Genomic DNA, 20,187 nt, shown 5'->3' with positions numbered 1-20,187 from the left:
ATGGTGGAGGCCCGCAAAGCAGGAGAAGGCTATAAGAAGATGGCAAAGTATTTTCAAGTTGCCCTTTCCTGACTTGTAATGTAATTAAGAAATGGTAGTTAACAGGAACAGTGGAGGTCAAGATAAGGTCTGGAAGACCAAGCAAAATTTCAGTGAGAGATGCTCGTAGGATTGCTAGAGAGTCAAATCAGACCCCCCTGCTTCACTGTAAAAGACCTTCAGAAAGATTAAGCTGAATCTGGGTTTATGGTACATTCTTCTACTGTTCAGAGATACCTGCACAAATATGGCCTTCATGGAAGAGTTTCAGAAGAAAATCTCTCCTGCGTCCTCACCATAAAATTCAGAAGTATGCAAAAGAACTTATAAACAAGCCTGATGCATTTTGGAAACAAATCCTGTGGACCAGTGAGGTTAAAATAGAACTCTTTGGCCACAATGATCAAGGTATGTGTGGAGAAAAAAGGGCACAGAATTTCAGGAAAAAAACATGTCTCCAACCATTACGCATGGGGGTGGATCAGTCATGCTTTGGGGTTGTGTAGCAGCCAATGGCACAGGGAACATTTCACAGTTAATGGGAAGAATGGATTCAATGAAATTTCAACAAATTATTGATGCAAACATAACACAATCTGTAAAAAAAAAAAAAAAAAAGTTAAGATTGAAAAGAGAATGGCTTCTACATATTGATCCTAAATGCTTGTCAAAATCCACAATGTACTACCTCAAAAGGCACAAGCTGAAGGTTTTACAATGGCACTCACAGTCCCCTGATCTGAACATCATTGAAAATCTGTGGCCAGACCTCAAAATAGCAGTGCATGGAAGACGACCCAGGAATCCTACAGAACTGGAAGAATTTTTGCAAGGAAGAATAGATGAAAATCCCTGAAACAAGAATGGAAAGACTCTTGGCTGGCTACAAAAAGCATTTACAAGTAGTGATTCTTTCAAAAGGGGGTGCTACTAGGTACTAATGATAAGATCCTACTTCAAACTTGTAGCAAAAGCACAATCAGTTTATTGAATGACACACAGTACATAACAAACATTAAAAAAAATATTAAAAAGGAGATATAAAACAGAAATGTAATTTATGAAAGAAAACTGCACCAACCCATCATCAGTTACAAAATCACCTGTTATTTAAGAACATAACTTCGCAATTTTTAACATGGTGGTGCAAGAGAAAAATTCATAGATGGAATAAACAAGTAGAAAAAATAGAAAAACCAACACTCACCATCTGTTTAAAAAGTAATGTCTTTTATTCCATGTGGTGGGACAATCCTATTGAAAAAAGCAGGGGGAGCGGGGAGATGGATCAGGACAACAGCCGTTTCGCGCCTATCCAAGCGCTTCTGCGGGTCCAAGTAATGCAGGAAGAACCGCTTGGATAGGTGCAAAAATAGATGGCATCATGAGAAAAGAATATTGTGGCAATACTGAAGCAACATTTCAAGACATCAGCCAGGAAGTTAAAGCTTGGGTGGAAATGGGTCTTCCAAATGGACAATGACCCAAAGCATGCTGCCAAAATGGTAATAAAGTGGCTTAAGGATAACAAAGTCAATGTTTTGTAGTGGCCATCACAAAGCCCTGATCTCAATCCTATTGAAAATTTATGGGCAACGCTGAAAAGGCAGGTGCGAGCAAGGCGACCTACAAACCTGGATCAGTTACACCAGTTTTGTCAGGAGGAATGGACCCAAATTCCGACCAACTATTGTGAGAAGCTTGTGAAAGGATATCCCAAACGTCTGACCCAAATCATTCAGCAATTGTACCAAATACTAATGAAATGTATGTCAACTTTTGACTTTGCAGTAAGTAATAAAAAATGCTTCAAAGCTCTTGCGCTCTCTCTTGCGCTCTCTCTTGCGCTCTCTCTTGCGCTCTCTCTTGCGCTCTCTTGCGCTCTCTCTTGCGCTCTCTCTTGCGCTCTCTCTTGCGCTCTCTCTTGCGCTCTCTCTTGCGCTCTCTCTCGCACGAAAGGTTTATTCTGATTTCATGTCAGATATTGAGAAAAACATGCATATGTGTATTTTTATATAATTTATGTAAACTTCTAGTTTCAATTGTATATATTCTTGGGATATTTGATTTATTTCAACTTCTATATGTAACACATGAACTTGTCTGATTGGGGCAGATATATATGCTATATGCACTTTGAGGCATCCAGTGTGGCATCCATTTCTGTTTTATATCTCCTTTTTAATAATTTTTTAAATGTTTGTTATGTACTCTGTGTCGTTCAATAAACTGTGCTTTTGATTCTGGCTGTGATGCTCTATGTTTGATGCAGGATCTTATGTTTGTCAGGAGTGCCTTTACATATAGGTTTTAGGTACTAACCATGCAGGGTGCCCAAACTTTTGCATCGGTCTCTTTTGCTTTTTCTAATTCTTAAAATGAAAAGATTAATTTTTTGCATTTTTTTTTACCTAAAATACAAAGGAAATGTGTCATCTTTAACTTTAGGTCCAAGATCCTATCCCAATATGTAGTAGGTATAATATTAATATTAGCAAATACCTCAAATTAGAAATATAGTATAGTTCTTCTGATTGGCCATGCGTCTTTCTTCATGTGCAGGGCATTGCAGGACCTTTAGGTATCCATGGTTACGACCACTGATATAGTGACAGCTAGTTGCTAATGGGCGTAACCATGGATACTTAAGGTCCTGCAATGCCCTGCACATGAAGAAAGAGACATAGCGAATCAGGAAAGCTATACTACATTCCTATTTGGATGTATTTGCTAATAATAATATAATATAATAATAATATTACACCTGCTACATATTGGGATAGGATCTTGGAGATGGAAGTACCCCTTTTAACTGTTCACAATAACAGTAATTTTGACCAGGGGTGCCCAAACTTGTACATGCCACTGTAAGTCATGTGTTCGGACACACGAGGTGGAGCGCCACCATTGAAATTTTTCTGCAATTTACCTGACTGTAAACCACCTGTTCGCCAGAATGATTCTTTTGACATCATCCCCCTTTTGTCTGTTATTTGTTTTCGATCCTCATTTGCTGTCTTATTTATGCTCAATAATGCCGTTCTCTGTTTTTTTTAAATCCATTGCAAGAGAAAATCTCACAAGGTTGTCAGTTTTTGTAATACTTGGCCTGCCTTTTCGATCACCGACCACACTGCCTCATTCAAAGTCACTCAATTTTCCCATTGTAATGTGGATTAATACTGAAATGGAAAACTTGGTTAATTGGTAATTTTGTGCTGTACTCTGGGGTCTTATATCTAATTTCTATACGGGCTAGCTCAAATTGTGAAAAGGCAGTTTTCTCTAATATAGGGGTCATCATTTAGTGTATGGTCACAATGTACACAATCTCTTCACAAACATGCACACCTGGTCCTCTTCCATACAGCCATAATATGGCTTCTTAATACCGTATATACTAGAGTATAAGCCGAGGTACCAAATTTTACCACAAAAAACTGGGAAAACATATTGACTCGAGTATAAGCCTATGGTGGGAAATGCAGCAGCTACTGGTAAATTTCCCCATCCTGCTAAGTATTGCCCACTCATCTCCAATCCTGGTATTCATGGCCTCCTCATCCCCAATCCTGGTATGCATGGTCCCCTCATCCCCAATCCTGGTATGCATGGTCCCCTCATCCCCCAATCCTGGTATGCATGGTCCCCTCATCCCCCAATCCTGGTATGCATGGTTCCCTCATCCCCCAATCCTGGTATGCATGGTTCCCTCATCCCCAATCCTGGTATGCATGGTCCCCTCATCCCCAATCCTGGTATGCATGGCACCCCTCATCCCCAATCCTGGTATGCATGGTCCCCTCATCCCCAATCCTGGTATGCATGGTCCCCTCATCCCCAATCCTGGTATGCATGGTCCCCTCATCCCCCAATCCTGGTATGCATGGTCCCCTCATCCCTCCAATCCTGGTATGCATGGTTCCCTCATCCCCCAATCCTGGTATGCATGGTCCCCTCATCCCCAATCCTGGTATGCATGGTCTCCTCATCCCCAATCCTGGTATGCATGGTCCCCTCATCCCCAATCCTGGTATGCATGGTCCCCTCATCACCAATCCTGGTATGCATGGTCCCCTCATCCCCAATCCTGGTATGCATGGTCCCCTCATCCCCAATCCTGGTATGCATGGTCCCCTCATCCCCAATCCTGGTATGCATGGTCCCCTCATCCCCAATCCTGGTATGCATGGTCCCCTCATCCCCCAATCCTGGTATGCATGGTCCCCTCATCCCTCCAATCCTGGTATGCATGGTTCCCTCATCCCCCAATCCTGGTATGCATGGTCCCCTCATCCCCAATCCTGGTATGCATGGTCTCCTCATCCCCAATCCTGGTATGCATGGTCCCCTCATCCCCAATCCTGGTATGCATGGTCCCCTCATCCCCAATCCTGGTATGCATAGGTCACCTCATCCCGCAATCCTGGTATGCATAGGTCACCTCATCCCGCAATCCTGGTATGCATAGGACCCCTCATCCCCCAATCCTGGTATGCATAGGACCCCTCATCCCCCAATCCTGCTATGCATAGGACCCCTCATCCCCCAATCCTGCTATGCATAGGACCCCTCATCCCCCAATCCTGCTATGCATAGGACCCCTCACCCCACCCCCCAATCCTGGTATGCATGGTCCCCTCATCCCCCCAATCCTGGTATGCATGGTCCCCTCATCCCTCCAATCCTGGCATGCATAGGACCTACTCATCCCCCAATCCTGGTATGCATAGGACCTACTCATCCCCCAATCCTGGCATGCATAGGACCCCTCATCTCCCAATCCTGGCATGCATAGGACCCCTCATCCCCCAATCCTGGTATGTATGGCCTCCTCATCCCCCAATCCTGGTATGTATGGCCTCCTCATCCCCCAATCCTGGTATGTATGGCCTCCTCATCCCCCAATCCTGGTATGTATGGCCTCCTCATCCCCCAATCCTGGTATGTATGGCCTCCTCATCCCCCAATCCTGGTATGTATGGCCTCCTCATCCCCCAATCCTGGTATGTATGGCCTCCTCATCCCCCAATCCTGTTATGCATGGCCTCCTCATCCCCCAATCCTGGTATGCATGGCCTCCTCATCCCCCAATCCTGGTTTGCATGGCCTCCTCATCACCCAATCCTGGTATGTATGGCCTCCTCATCGCTCCTTCACTGCACACATAAAAAATAAACACTTATACCCACCTTCCTTCCTCACCTCTGCTCCAGCGCTGCGTCCTGTTCTCCTGCTGCAGCTCATGTAAGCATCTGAGAGCGCATGGCGTCACAGGCATGCGCTCTGACGCTGCTGTGAGTTGCTGCCGGCATATTCACTCCACTCCACGCCAGGACTATGGGCATGGAGAACAGTGAATACACATTTTCTTTAGTAGCTGGCACAGTCAGCAGGACCTGCGGGTCAGTGCTCCTCCGTGCCTGCTACTAAAGAGAATGAATATTGAAATGAAGAGGGAATATTAATTTCCCTTTTAACAGCGGGCACACGTGGTAGATGCAACAGCGGCTACTGCGTGTGCCCCGCTCCTCCGCAACCCCCCTTCACTATCCACCAACGGAATCTATATATACTCGGGTATATAACCGAGTATAAGCTGAGGGAGGCTTTTTCAGCACAAAAAATGTGCTGAAAAACTCTACTTATACTCGAGTATATACGGTACATCCATTAGGCAAGTTTCACGTCATTTTTTTTGGGGGTCCCCCATTTTAATAGCTAGTAAAGGCTAGGTATTCAGCTGGGGGCTGATATTAGTAGCCTGGGAAGCTCCATGGGTATTACCCCTTCCCAGGCTTCAAACATCTGCCCCAGCCGTCTGCTTAACCTCCGCTAGAAACTAAAATTACGGGGAACTCCACGCCAATTTTTTTTTTAATCCTTTATTTTAACACTAAATGACAAGTACAGTAATCAACACTATCACTGTACTTATATATGTGACTGACATGTTTCTATCTATCTAATCTATGTGTGATGCTCTATTCCTTCTTGTCTAAATTGTCGGGTACCGGTGTATGCCGCTGTTGAATTGCCGGCCGTTTTTTTTAAAGAGAGTGTCTTCTGAGCAGTTTGTCAGCTTTGGACACCTTTGAAGGTGTTTTCTATGTGTTTCTATGTGTTTTTGTTTGCCTGCCATTGGTTTTAACGGTGTTTGACAGTGTTCTAAGGTGTTCGACGAACCGAACCCGTACTCTATGGGGGTGGCTCAACACTACTTATAAATGGGGTTGGGACCATCAGTTGTGTTGTACAGAAGTCAGGTGGATACACAGCTGATAGTCCTACTGAAAAGACTGTTAGCTGCTTTTTTCTTGCCTTAATACAAATTCAAAGTAAAGAAAAACGAGTGGCCATCATTACTTTAAGAAATGAAGGTCAGTCAGTCCGAAAAATTGGGCAAACTTTGAAAGTGTCCCCAAGTGCAGTTGCAAAAACCATCAAGCGCTACAAAGAAACTGGCTCACATGAGGACTGCCCCAGGAAAGGAAGACCAAGAGTCACCTCTGCTTCTGAGGATAAGTTTATCCGAGTCACCAGACTCAGAAATCGCAGGTTAACAGCAGCTCAGATTAGAGACCAGGTCAATGCCACACAGAGTTCTAGCAGATCTCTTCAACAACTGTTAAGATGAGACTTTGTGCAGCAGGCCTTCATGGTAAAATAGCTGCTAGGAAACCACTGCTAAGGACAGGCAACAAGCAGAAGAGACTTGTTTGGGCTAAAGAACACAAGGAATGGACATTAGACCAGTGGAAATCTGTGCTTTGGTCTGATGAGTTCAAATTTGAGATCTTTGGTTCCAACCACTGTGTCTTTGTGCGATGCAGAAAAGGTGAACGGATGGACTCTACATGCCTGGTTCCCACCGTGAAGCATGGAGGAGGAGGTGTGATGGTGTGGGGGTGCTTTGCTGGTGACACTGTTGGGGATTTATTCAAAATTGAAGGCATACTGAGCCAGCATGGCTACCACAGCATCTTGCAGCGGCATGCTATTCCATCCGGTTGGCGTTTAGTTGGACCATCATTTATTTTTCAACAGGACAATGACCCCAAACACACCTCCAGGCTGTGTAAGGGCTATTTGACCAAGAATGAGAGTGATGGGGTGCTACGCCAGATGACCTGGCCTCCACAGTCACCAGACCTGAACCCAATCAAGATGGTTTGGGGTGAGCTGGACCGCAGAGTGAAGGCAAAAGGGCCAACAAGTGCTAAGCATCTCTATGAACTCCTTCGAGATTGTTGGAAGACCATTTCCGGTGACAACCTCTTGAAGCTCATCAAGAGAATGCCAAGAGTGTGCAAAGCAGTCATCAAAGCAAAAGGTGGCTACTTTGAAGAACCTAGAATATAAGACCTATTTTCAGTAGTTTCACACTTTTTTGTTAAGTATATAATTCCACATGTGATTCATAGTTTTGATGCGTTCAGTGTGAATGTACAATTTTCATAGTCATGAAAATACAGAAAAATCTTTAAATGAGAAGGTGTGTCCAAACTTTTGGTCTGTACTAATATATATATTATATTATATTAGTAAAAGAGTTGAAATTGGCTTTGTAGAGGTGCCTTGCCTTAACCCCTTACCGACATTCACTGTACATCAGCCTGACCCATACCCGGCAGATAACGGCTGTGACATAGAATTTATAGAGGGAAGAACGGCACTCCTTTAAAGTATGGTGCACGGATAGGATCCCACTCCGTTCAGTATAAAAATTCAATAGAATCCTGCACTCATATGCAGAGATTTATTAGTAATTACAGTATCGTGTATATACAATTCATCAACATTTAGGTCTCTACGACCTTCTTCAGTTTATACACTAAAGATCATTTCAAGTATGCATAAATGAAAATATGTATATATAAAGATAGATTGCGGCTCAACAGGACTCAAGCGACAGCCCGTATATGATCAGAGATTCCAATAGTATCAAATGTAAGGTGCATTGGCGGCACTTGTAGTGGAACGGGCGAGACCAGTCTAAGGTCCCCCCCATGGATATGGATCAGGGTTCAAAGAGACAGGAGAGGATGCCTCTATGGCATGTGGAGCCAGGACCTGCCTCTAACAACCGCGGATGGAGCAGAGCTCTGCCCGCTACTGTTAACCTGATAAATGCCACTCTCAAACTCTGATAGTGGCATTAACAGCTCGCTGGCATGGGAGCACTTTATTCTATTTGCCCATCGTGGCGCAATTGCAGGGCGCTGATGGATAGCTATGACAGGTGGGGGTCTGTTGCCTGTCATCACGGAGCTCCTTTGAAACCAGCCTGTAGCCGGGCTTCAAAGGAGACTGACTTTTACTATATGCAACTGGACTATAGTACAAGCGATCAGACAATCTCGGACTCCCAAGTTCTCTAAGGGGGCTAGTAAATACAGTTACAATGTAGAAAGGTTGAGCTTGATGGACCCGAGTCTTTTTTTTTAACCTATGTAAGTATATGTAACTATGAAAAAAAAAAAAAATTGTAAAAAGTATGAAAAAAAACTAACAAAAAACATAAGTTCAAATCACCCTCCTGTTCTCCCATTAAAGATCATAATAATAAAAAAAATACACGTGGTATTGCAGCGTCCACAAAAGTCAGACTTATCAAAATTATAAAAATAATTACGGTAAGTGATTTGATAAACAGAAGTTTTTTTTTTTTTTTTGCCACAATACCGCAAAAAATGCTGTCATAAGCGTCATAACAATCCCAATATGGTATCCCTAAAAAGGTTGTCCCATCCCGCAAAAAAAAGCCCTCACAGAGCTCTATAAACCAAAAAGTGAAAGTTATGGGACTTGGAAAATGGCAGCACAATCAAAATGTATTTTTGTGTACAAATTTCTGATTATTTTTTTTTTCAATACTGAAATAATACAAAAACTGGACAAGTTTGGCATCGTCGTAATTGTACTAATGAAGAGTCCTACTGCTATGTCACTTTTTACAACAAAATGTACTTTTTTGGGGGGGAATTGTTTTTTACAATGTCAGAATTCCATTTTTTTTATGCAATTTTGCTGCACGTGGAATTTTGTTTTTCCTGTTTTCCAGTAAACTGTGGTAAAATGAATGGTGTTCTTCAAATGTACGTCTATGTAAACAGGAAAAAAAAAGTTATGGCTCTTGGATGAAGGGGAGGAAAAAACGAAAACTGAAATTTACCCATTTCCGGAAGGGGTTAATGCACCTCCATATGCAGGACATGTCTTTCTTTTTACACACTTCAACAAATTAATTATATTAATTAATTTATATTATATTTATATATGTTTTTAAAACTGATGTGAAGTCTGTACATTTTTATCTACTCCAGGTAAGCAGTAATGCCTCCAATTTCAAACTTAGACTTTTTTTTTATGAAAGCAAATAGGATAAAAAAATTGTCATTATTTATTTTCCCCTGTATTATGGAGCAATTCTACCATAGAAGCATTGCATCTAGACGTGAATGTCTCCCACATGCTGCAGCTGATGAAGCATAGGATGGAGACACACGGAGTCCCTATGGCCCCGTAGTATGCTTCTGCTGCTGAGTTTTTATACCCTGCTTGCTCACTGCCATGTTTTTTTCCTTGAGGACTTACTCCGTATTTAGCAGTATTTGTCATATTTTTCCAGAATTTTTGTTGCTAGTGGCAGACCTGAATACACAATATCTTTAACTGTTTTCAAATAAAAAAATAGAACGCAAGTGGTGGTTCTGGTGGTCATTTTTTTCCAATTTTATTATTAGTTTTTAATAAAGCACCCCCGTAAATAATGAAAAATTGCTGTTAAACTTTTAAGTATTCTAGCATCCTAGCAAAATAGAAGGACATTTATTTAAAAAATGATGCTGGTGTTAACTGGACATATGGTAAATGTTATTTCACAACTATTTTGTATAGCTTGACTATCTGTTTTAATGCCATAAATATTCTAATTTTAAAAATTGCTAATTTTTCAACATTTTACTTTCACTTTCAAATCTTTTCAGAAACTCAAATCAAACTTAGATTTTCCACTAGCATAAAGTAGAACGTGTCAAGAAAAAAATAGTATCGGAATCACTGGGATATATAAAAGCATTTTAGAGTTATTACCACATAAAATGATATGCCAGAATTGAAAAATGTGGCGTGGCCTGGAAGGTGAAAACTGACTGCTTCAAGAAGGCGTTGACAATACTCTTAAATTGTGCTTTTAATTTATTCACTTTTTTTCCACACCAGTTTTTGTGGGGAGCCTGAAAAAAATTATGTAAAAAACCCTATTGATGTTTTTAAGTGCAGAATCCCAGTGTGTTTGTGTCTGTGCCAAGAATACATCAAAAAAGGGAAACACGAGTAAAAGTCTTTGTTAGAGGCCAGCTCCCCAGTCATCTGTTGACCGACTGATCTCTATTATGCATAAGGGAGAAAGCTGTCAATTAGCGGCTTGGGGCTGGTGGAGTCGCAGCTCATGAATATAGAGGGCTTAACACAGTGCACACATAAAGGCAGCACTGGTTAGCACTGTAGTCTTGCTGCTCTGGGGTCCTTGGTTGAAATCCCACCAAAGACAGCTGCTGCAAGGAGGTTGTATGTTCTCCCCGTGTTTGTGTGGGTTTCCTCCGGGTTCTCCGGTTTCCTCCCACATTCCAAAGACATACTGATAGGGAATGTAGATTGTGGGGGACTGTGATGATGATGATGTCTGTAAAGCGCTGTGGAAATCAGTGGTGCGATATAAGCGAGTAAAATTAATAAATAATGAGGAGTACTACAGCACTTGGCTTTAAAACAGCGCTTTCTGCAATTACCGGTGTTATTTTTGGACTTCAAACTTTTCAAAAACCCTTGAGATGTCGAACTAAGTCAAAATGCTTTGTCTTTGCTATACTGCTGATACTGTGCAGAATCTACGTCTCTGACCGTGCTGTACAGACATTCAGGAATTGGTGGATGTTACCCCCAAAGAAACGCATTAATTTCTGATTTTGTTGTGGTTTTGCTTCTAGGTATTATTTGGGGAGTAATGTAATGGCTTGCCTCACAATGACTGAAATGAACATAACCACAGTTCCTACTGTTGAATCAAGTGGAGATACTCATTTAAGTGCTTCAAGACCCAGTGAGCCAGGATTTCACATCTTTCTGTACCATGCTTCGGGCACTGCTGATAAGGATTACATTGCGTTACCCCCAGGAGAATATGTTGCAGAAGAGATATGCATCACTGCCGCTAAAGCTTGTGGTAAGTGCCTTTCTCTCTTTGTGACCAGCATACAGTTTTTATATTCGTGCATTTACTTATTGCTTTGTTGTTGGGTTTATGCAAGATGAACGCTGTTCTCCTGCATTTCTGTTTGGAGGAATTCTTTCAACATGCCCTTAGATAAAAATGTGCATTGTCATTACAGAAACTTGTGTGGCACATGCTTGAAATAGGCCAATACTTATTCCAGAAATGGTTGGGGTGACGTTGCTTTGCTTGGGATTTGTGTTGCTTGGGAGTGTGTATGTGTGTCGAATGAACTATCATGTCTCCCCCCTGGCCTTGAGTTGTCACCACTATGCAGTCATTAATTAATGCCAAGGGGGAATATAGTGAGCAGAACTGATCCACTCGGAAGGGACTAGGACCTCCCTTGGAATACTTGCCAGCTCGTATAATAGAACGAAGTTTATTTTCTGTACATTGATGAATCGTTCTGTGATCCCACAGCTATGTTTAAAGCATAAGAATAAGGCATTGATCTTTTATACAAATATGCAAAAATAACTTTAGCGACCTGAAAAAAATAATCTGTGTGATTAGTGCATGTAAAAAAATTAGAAATATTCAGCTAATCATTGAGACCCAGAATGCTTCTAAGAGAATGGGTTAAATGCTAATGTTTTTAGTCTGCCTGCTGATGAATCTATTTATAATTTCTTATCTATATAGAATATCACTGTGTTCCAAAAACACGTTCATGAGTTGCCTTTTACTTCTGTCCTTTAGCAGCTTGTAAAGAATATTGTGAACTAAGTGGGACAGACAATAAGACAGAAATGTCAAGAACAGCCTTGTATGTTCATGAAAATGTTCCTTTTATTTACAATATGAGTTTTACATGTGAAACAAATGGTTTTGACTTGATTCACCTGTTCTATCTGTGCAGCCAAATGATGCATTGGTACAATGTGCACAATTATGTTGCACAACACAAAAAACAAGTTCAGCATGAAAGCGCCTTTTAGAGTGTCATAGGTTTTTCACTTTCACATCTTAAACTTTTATGTCATATTATATAGACATTCCATAAATGTCCAAACGATGCAGGCTCCAAAGCTAGGACACCCATCTATCTCAAGAACGAGGCCCTGTCACAACGCCACAGGGAGATGGTCACCTATTCTTATGCGTGAGAGTTCTGATAATTTACCATCATTTCTTATACCTCCCATCCAAATGAATGGAGAGAGCTTTGCTGGCATGGGTCCCCTCTATATACCCAGTGATGCATTACAGGGCCCTGTTATCAAGACCTATACGGTTTTCAGGTTCCCAAGAAAGGACTGAGATTCATTAGGATTGCTGGCAGAAGCCAATGTCTGGCTATGCGCTTCATTTTCAACAGGTCATATCCGCTAAATGAAAGGGTCATAGAATTCTGAGATTGCTGTAGTCATCAAAGTTTCTAAAATCACAATGTGGTCTTATAGTGATGTACACACATTTATTCAGTGGTGTCAATATAATTTTAAAGCCCCAATTGGCAAATATCATCCCTTAAATGCAGGGATGTCAAACTCAAATAAAAGAGGGACAAAATTAAAAACTTGGACAAAGTCGCTAGCCAGCCTTTATCCTTGATAGTTATGAAAACAATGTCCTGTGCTTACAAAGTAATTTTCCTCCTATTGAAACCCCCACATTGCCCTTTTATTGCCCCCATAAAGTGTGATGCCAAGCAAAGTGGCCCCCCAAAACACAGCATAATACCCACACAGTGAATTCCTACACACACACACACACACACACACATGATGATGACCCTTCTGTACCCACCCGGCAAAGTATGGGGACCTCAACAGAGTATGATGCCCCAACTGTGATCTCCACACAGTATAATGGGCCTCACATAGTTCTCTATACAGTATAATGGGCCCCACATAGTCCTCCATACAGTGTAATGGGCCCCACATAGTCCTCCATGAAGTATTATGGGCTCCACATAATCCTCCATTCAGAATAGCGGCCCCTCATAGTTTTCCATACAGTATAATGGGCCCCGCATAGTCCTCTATACAGTATAATGGGCCCCACATAGTCCTTCATATCTAATGGCCCCACACAGCCCTCCATACAGAATAATGGCCCCACATAGTCTTCCATGCAGAATAAGGGCCTCACATAGTCATCCATATCGTATAATAGGCCCCAGATAGTCCTCCATGCAGTATAATGGGTATCACATAGTTCTCCATACAGAATAATGGGCCCCATATACCTTATTTTTCAGACTGTAAGACACATCGGACTATAAGACACACCCCAAATTTTGGGGTGGAAAATAGGAATAAAAATATTTTTTATAAGATGAGGGTCTGTCTTATAGTCTGAATAGGTATCTTACCTGGAGTAGCGGGGTTCACAGGAGGCAGGGTCCTTCAGGAAGTGGAGGAATGCTGCGGACCCTGGATGCGAGAAGCCGGTGCTCCAGCAGCGGGAGTTGCGGTGGTGGTGAAGCAGGATCGCAGGGCCCTCTGTTCCCTCCCTCAGGAACCCGGCGGCTGCAGCGGAAGAGGTGAGATGCTGCGGGGCCAGTGCCTGGCTGGGGGCCAGGACCTGGTACCGGGGCCGGTGTCTTGCTGTGAGTGGTGTGAGCGGCTTCCGGTACCCGCGGGCTTCTTCCTGAAGCTGTGATCTACAGGAAAATAGCATCTGGCGTGGCAGAGCACATGCGCCGACTCCAGCGGCCATTTTCCTGTGGATCACAGCTTCAGGAAGATGGCTGTGACCACCGGAACACCGCTCACGCAGCTCTGCCTCACAGCCAGGCCCCGGCCCCCAGCCAGATACCGGCCCGCCTCACCTCTTTTGCTGCTGCCGCTGCCTTCCTGATGGAGGGAGGGAATGAAGGCGGGCCCTGCGATCCCGCTCCACCACCACCGGTAAGTTACGTTCGGACCATAAGACGCACCCTATTTTCCTTTGAAATTTGGGAGAAAAAAGTGCATCTTATGGTCTGAAAAAGATGGTAGTCCTACTGTGATGAACCTGTAGCCGCCATCTTGGTAATGATAAATCATATCCAGGGATGGCCACACTTCAGCAGCCCCCACCCTTGGGACCTTCTGTTAAAACGTCAACTAGATAGTTTCCCCCCATCCAGGCTCCTGTAAGATAAGAAGCCTACTTAACACTTGAATGCTAGGAGCTTCAAAGACTTCGAGAGGAAACACAGCCAGCAGGGGGGGTGCTTCGTCTATCTGTACCTGACCATTTGTCCCATAGGACTAGTTTCTTTGTCTGTCACAAGCATGGAGGCATAAGATATAGAAACATGAATAGTACACGCATGTTGCGTGGGATGGGCCAATAAAAAAATATCACGGCGTCCCGGAGCCATTGCGCACACAAGCCTCCGCGGTAGACGTTTGTACGTGCTCTGGAAGCCAAGATATAGCGCGGAGCCATTCCTGAGGACCGTATGGTATCATAATTGATATCAAAAGGTCGGTTACGGCGGCCCGAATCCATGGGAACCCCTGGGGGTATCATGAGACCATCCCAGAAGAAGTTATTGGGTTCCATAGAATTTGGGCTTCTGATCGAAGTTAGACCTGAGGGTGGAGACTGAGCCAGCTGACCTCACCAGCAGTGGGCGGGACAGGGCAGGTAAGATAGCAGGACAGACAAGAGACAAGTCAGTTTTTGACCCAAGAGTGGTGTGCTGAACATCTGAGCACCAGCTGAGGCCACCAAGGGGAGGAGCAGTTTGACCATGCGGTGGTAGGCCTCAGCCTGTAACAAAGAACCGTGCCTGCGACCGCAGAATCCTCTCCCTGCGTCACAAGAAAATCAAGAAACCGGTAACTGATATGCTGTGGTGATTCTGTGTGTTGTATTCCATTGTTGTATAGTTTAGCCTGACCTTATACCTGTGTATATTTAGTTGTATATCGTGTATCTAGTGTATTATTATAATCAATTACCTCAAGTAATTGTGGGCCTGCCTTTTATTCTGCATAACGAACGCACGTCCGTGTGAGCTCGGCTCAAGCCAAAACGCTACCCAGGGTTGGTTCCTGACCCGATATAGGCCCATTCACGGACTGGGCGTATATCTAAAATAGGGACTGGTGGCAGCATACCAACTGGGGATTGGGGAAGGCTGGTAGTGACGGTCGGAGGTTCAGATATATATATTCCTGGCGCGGCCAAGGAAGATATATATACCGCCCTCACTACAGAGGGCCCCGATACCCAGTAGGTTACAGGACAGTCTCCCTGGCGACCGCTTATCCTAGGTGCAGTTCCTTGACTGACCTGAGGCTAAGAGGGCGCTAGCGAGTTGTGCTGTGTAGTGACGTTACGGTTTAGTGACGTTGAAGGGATAACACACTACCGTGTTCCCTGCGCTGGTTGCAGCTTCCTGGCACTACTTTCTCTAGGTGCAGTACCTTGACTGACCTGAGAGGTAAGGGGGCGCCAGAGAGCTGCACCCACCGGCCGGCTTTCATCACATTGGTGGCAGAGCGGTGGGATTGCAGAATAATAGTGTTGTGGGACCCCTACTCCCAGGCACTAAAGACTGCCAGTGGTAACTTCCACTGCTGGAGTCTTAAGGTCAGCCCAACGTTAGACGGTCAGGCTAAAAGTATAACAAGGTGTGTGCAAACTCAGGGTTGCAGCGGTGTCGGTTACCAAGATGGCAGACGGCACCAGGAGCAAGACCCTGCAAGAGGCTAATGCTACGGTCCGTGTGGCAGGAGGGGAGGACATTGTTACTCATGGCGAGGAGGAGTCCAGCCCGGGCACCTCAGGGAGCCAGTCCCCAGTATACGGTCCCGCAGTGGACTGCCCACCACCTACCCAGCCCAGCCTGTCCAGATCACAAGCCCTTTTACAAGCGGCTATGGCAAGTCTCCAGTCTCATGGCGATGCCGTCTACAAAACCCTCCTGGCAGCATCAGAGAAGGCAGCGGAGGAGGAGCGTGCAGAGCGGGCTGCGGAGCGGGCTGCGGAGCGGGCTACGGAGCGTGAAGCTGCAGAGCGCCGGGAGGCTGCGGAGCGTGCAGAGCGAGCTGCGGAGCGCCAGCACCAACTGGACCTGGCCCAGCGGGGGCTTCCGCTAGAGCAACCAACCCATCAGGAGACCAAGTCGTCCAAAGTCCGAGCTGAGGACTTCCCTCTACTGGAGAAGGATGGGGACCTGGACTCCTTTCTGGTGGCATTTGAACGGACCTGTCTTCAGCACCATCTGGCCCGGGATCAGTGGGCCAGATACCTGACCCCCCGTTTGAGGGGTAAGTCCCTGGATGCCTTGGGGGACTTACCTGCCGGGGAGGTACAGAACTACGACTGCATCAAGCGGGCCCTGATCCGGCAGTACAACCTCACTCCCGAGTCGTACCGCCAGAAGTTCCGGAGCCTGCTGCGTGGCCCCAAGGACACCTGGACCGATCATATGCGGGCGCTGTTGAGAGCCGCAGAGCACTGGACCTCGGGTCTAGCGCTTACTACCCGCCAGGAGGTCCAGGAACTGTTCGTCACGGAGCAGTTCTTGTGGAACTGCCCAGAGGACCTCCGACAGTTCCTCCGTGACCGAAAACCAACAGGGGCTTCTGCTACAGCCGCCCTGGCAGACGAGTATGCCAATAACAGGGCGCCTGAGCTGAAGAAGTCTGCCAGCAGCACCTGGAGAGGGGGTAAGCCCAGTCATGCCCCTGTTTCCCCGGCCCCTAGAACACAAGGGGTGTATCCCCCTGTTGCCCTCTCCAGGCAAGGACCAGACGTAAGACGTTGTCATCTATGCAACAAACCAGGACACTTTAGGGCTGAGTGTCCCCAGCGCCAAAAGACCCCATCCCAGTCCCAGAGAGCGCCCAATGTTTTGTGTGTGGGAGGGGGTGGTGGTAGGTCCCTGGACAACATCCAACCCGTCACCATAGGCCGTTCTGCGGTCATGGGACTGCGGGACACGGGCGCTGAACGAACACTGGTACGGCCTGAGGTGGTGTCCCCCCAGGACTTGGTACCAGGAAAGACTCTTTCCGTCTCCGGGGTTGGAGGCGTGGAGCCGGCACTTCCCGTTGCCATGGTGTATTTGGACTGGGGTGCCGGAAGGGGGATGCGGGAGGTGGGAGTAACGCCAAATATTCCCGCAAATGTTTTATTAGGGACCGACTTGGGGCGTCTAGTATCGCAGTATGTACCCTCTGAACCCCCAAGTTCGGCCCCCCAAGAGTGTATTGATTTGTCTGCTGCTAATGCCAACCATGTTGTATGTAGTGTGTGTCCTGCTGAGGAGGAGGGAGTGAAACCTGAGGGTAACACCTGCACAGACACAACACAAACAGGGTTAGTGAAAGCAGGTGGGGAGTGTGGGGATGCCCGCAGAGGTGCTCAGCCGGCGTGCCGTGACCTCTTGTCCTCCGGTGAGGGAGGGGGCGGGCAGGATTCTGTAGAGGGAAGCTCAGGGATGGAGAGGGGGGCAGCTACCGGCAGTGTAGGGCTCCCAGGGGTATCCAGGCTGCTGAGTATAGGCCCACTGCAGGGGGAGGAACAGGCCATGGGAGGTGGGGGTGTCCCAAGAGAGGAGCCGCCAGGTAAGACCCCAGGGCAGGAGTTCCCCACATCCGAGATGTCCAAAGGCCTAGGAAGCCTGCCTGATCGGGCGGCTTGGTCAGAAACAGAGGGGAAGCAGGCACTACCCACGGTCACAGCGGTCATAGCCGCTGTCACCAGGAGTGGGAGCGTCGGAGCCCAAGGAGCCTTGCAGAGGTCCGACGGCTTCCCCACTTCTGACCAAGTGTCTGCCGGGTCAGACAGCGGCCAGGTGACATGCCCGGAGGGGCTGACGGAGGATGTGGCAGTTTCGTCGATTCTGGCCACATCAAGTCAGGAATTTCAGGCTGCGTTGGAAGCAGACGACAGCCTGAAAGCTCTCAAGGAACAGGCGGCACAGCCTCCCATGGAGTCAGACTGCGAGCGTGTGGTCTGGGACCAGGGACGGCTGTACCGGGTAACGGTCCAGCAGGGTTCACCGGAGGCGTGGCCCAGGGACCGACAGTTAGTGGTACCCTATCCGTTCAGGGCGGAATTGTTGCGGATCGCACACGAGATTCCGATGGCCGGACACCTAGGGATCGCTAAAACCAAGGCCAGGATAGCTCAGCATTTCTACTGGCCTGGGATGGGAGCCGCGGTGGGTGCCTACTGCCGTTCGTGTGACACCTGTCAGAGGGTGGGGAAGGCGGGGCCGCTCCCCAAAGCCCCACTGGTAACTCTGCCAATCATCGAAGAGCCTTTCTCGAGGGTCGCTGTGGATCTTATTGGACCTCTGTCCACTCCCAGCCACTCCGGGAAATGCTTCATACTCACGGTAGTGGACTATGCCACCCGGTACCCGGAAGCGGTAGCTTTGTCGTCCATTCGGGCCGACAAGGTGGCTACCGCCTTACTGGAGATCTTCTCCAGAGTGGGTTTCCCCCAGGAAATGCTCACCGACCGAGGGACCCAGTTCATGTCGCGGCTGATGGAGTCCCTCTGTAAGCAAATGCAGGTGCAACATCTGGTGGCCAGCCCGTATCACCCACAGACTAATGGCCTGTGTGAGCGGTTCAATGGCACCTTAAAGCAGATGCTTAAGATGTTGGTCGACTCCCACGGGAGAGACTGGGAGCGTTACCTCCCACACCTCCTATTTGCTTACCGGGAGGTTCCGCAGGCCTCAACGGGGTTCTCCCCCTTTGAGCTCCTGTACGGGCGACGGGTACGGGGCCCCCTGGCTCTGGTGAAGGAAGCATGGGAAGGGGATTTGGCCACCCCCGAGGTGTCGGTCATCGAGTATGTCGTGCGCCACCGGGACAGGATGATGGCCTTGGCAAAGCTGGTGCAGGACAATATGGCCCAGGCCCAGGCCGACCAGAAGCGGTGGTACGACCAGAATGCTTGTGAGAGGACCTACCAGGTGGGTCAAAAGGTGTGGGTACTGGTCCCCGTACCACAGAACAAGCTTCAGGCAGCCTGGGAAGGTCCCTACTTCGTGCACCAGAAACTCAATGCCGTCACCTATCTGGTCACCCTGGATCACGCCCGTGGAAGGAGGAAGGCCTTCCACGTGAACATGATGAAGGCTCATCATGAGCGGGAAGCGACTGCCCACCCAGTGTGCAACCTTCCCGAGGAAGGAGAGGTAGAAACCCTCCTGGATCTGCTCACCCAAGCCAAGGCGGGTGGGTCCATCGAGGATGTGGGGGTTGGCCACCAGCTCACGGAGGACCAACGGTCCCAGCTGGGGACCACCCTGCACCCCTTCCGGGGGCTGTTCAGCAGCCTGCCCGGAAGGACTGAGATGGCTGTCCACGACGTGGACACTGGCGATCACCCGCCGATCCGGCGTTCAGCATATCGGGTCTCTTTCGAGGTGCAGGGAAACATGCGCCAAGAGATAGACGAGATGCTGAAGCTGGGGGTGATCCAGGCATCCAGCAGCGCGTGGGCCTCGCCTGTAGTCCTCGTACCAAAGAAGGACCGAACTACACGGTTCTGCGTGGACTACCGGGGGCTCAACGCTGTAACGGCCACCGATGCGTTCCCCATACCACGCATCGATGACCTGCTCGATCGGATGGCCGGGGCTAAGTACCTGACCATCATGGATCTGAGCCGGGGGTACTGGCAGATTCCTCTGACCCCCGCGGCAAGGGAACGCTCTGCCTTTATCACCCCTTTTGGACTGTACGAGTCCACAGTGATGCCATTCGGCATGAAGAATGCCCCTGCCACTTTTCAGCGGATGGTCAATACGCTGCTTGAGGGACTTGAAGGGTACGCGGCTGCGTACTTGGACGATATTGCAGTCTTCAGTCCCACTTGGGAGGATCACCTAGAGCACCTGCGGCAGGTGCTCGGTCGGATCCACCGGGCAGGCTTGACCATCAAGCCGGAAAAGTGCCAGC

At 47.1% G+C, this 20,187-nt stretch overlaps 1 protein-coding gene across 1 annotated transcript in view; it reads left to right on the top strand.

Moving 5' to 3' along the window:
- Nucleotides 1–20,187, top strand: part of JAK2 (Janus kinase 2) — a 286,716-nt gene that overhangs the window by 64,511 nt on the left and 202,018 nt on the right. Inside the window, exon 2 of the mRNA XM_073669078.1 lies at nucleotides 11,031–11,266. Coding sequence (XP_073525179.1) covers nucleotides 11,053–11,266 — 214 coding nt within the window. The 5' untranslated portion in view covers nucleotides 11,031–11,052. The remainder of the gene's footprint in view (nucleotides 1–11,030; nucleotides 11,267–20,187) is intronic.

This window comes from Phyllobates terribilis, unplaced genomic scaffold, assembly GCF_046119375.1.
Source record: "Phyllobates terribilis strain yellow unplaced genomic scaffold, ASM4611937v1 Scaffold_1__5_contigs__length_1240528914, whole genome shotgun sequence".
Lineage (NCBI taxonomy): Eukaryota > Metazoa > Chordata > Amphibia > Anura > Dendrobatidae > Phyllobates > Phyllobates terribilis.
This window is presented reverse-complemented; position numbering and strand designations above follow the sequence as displayed.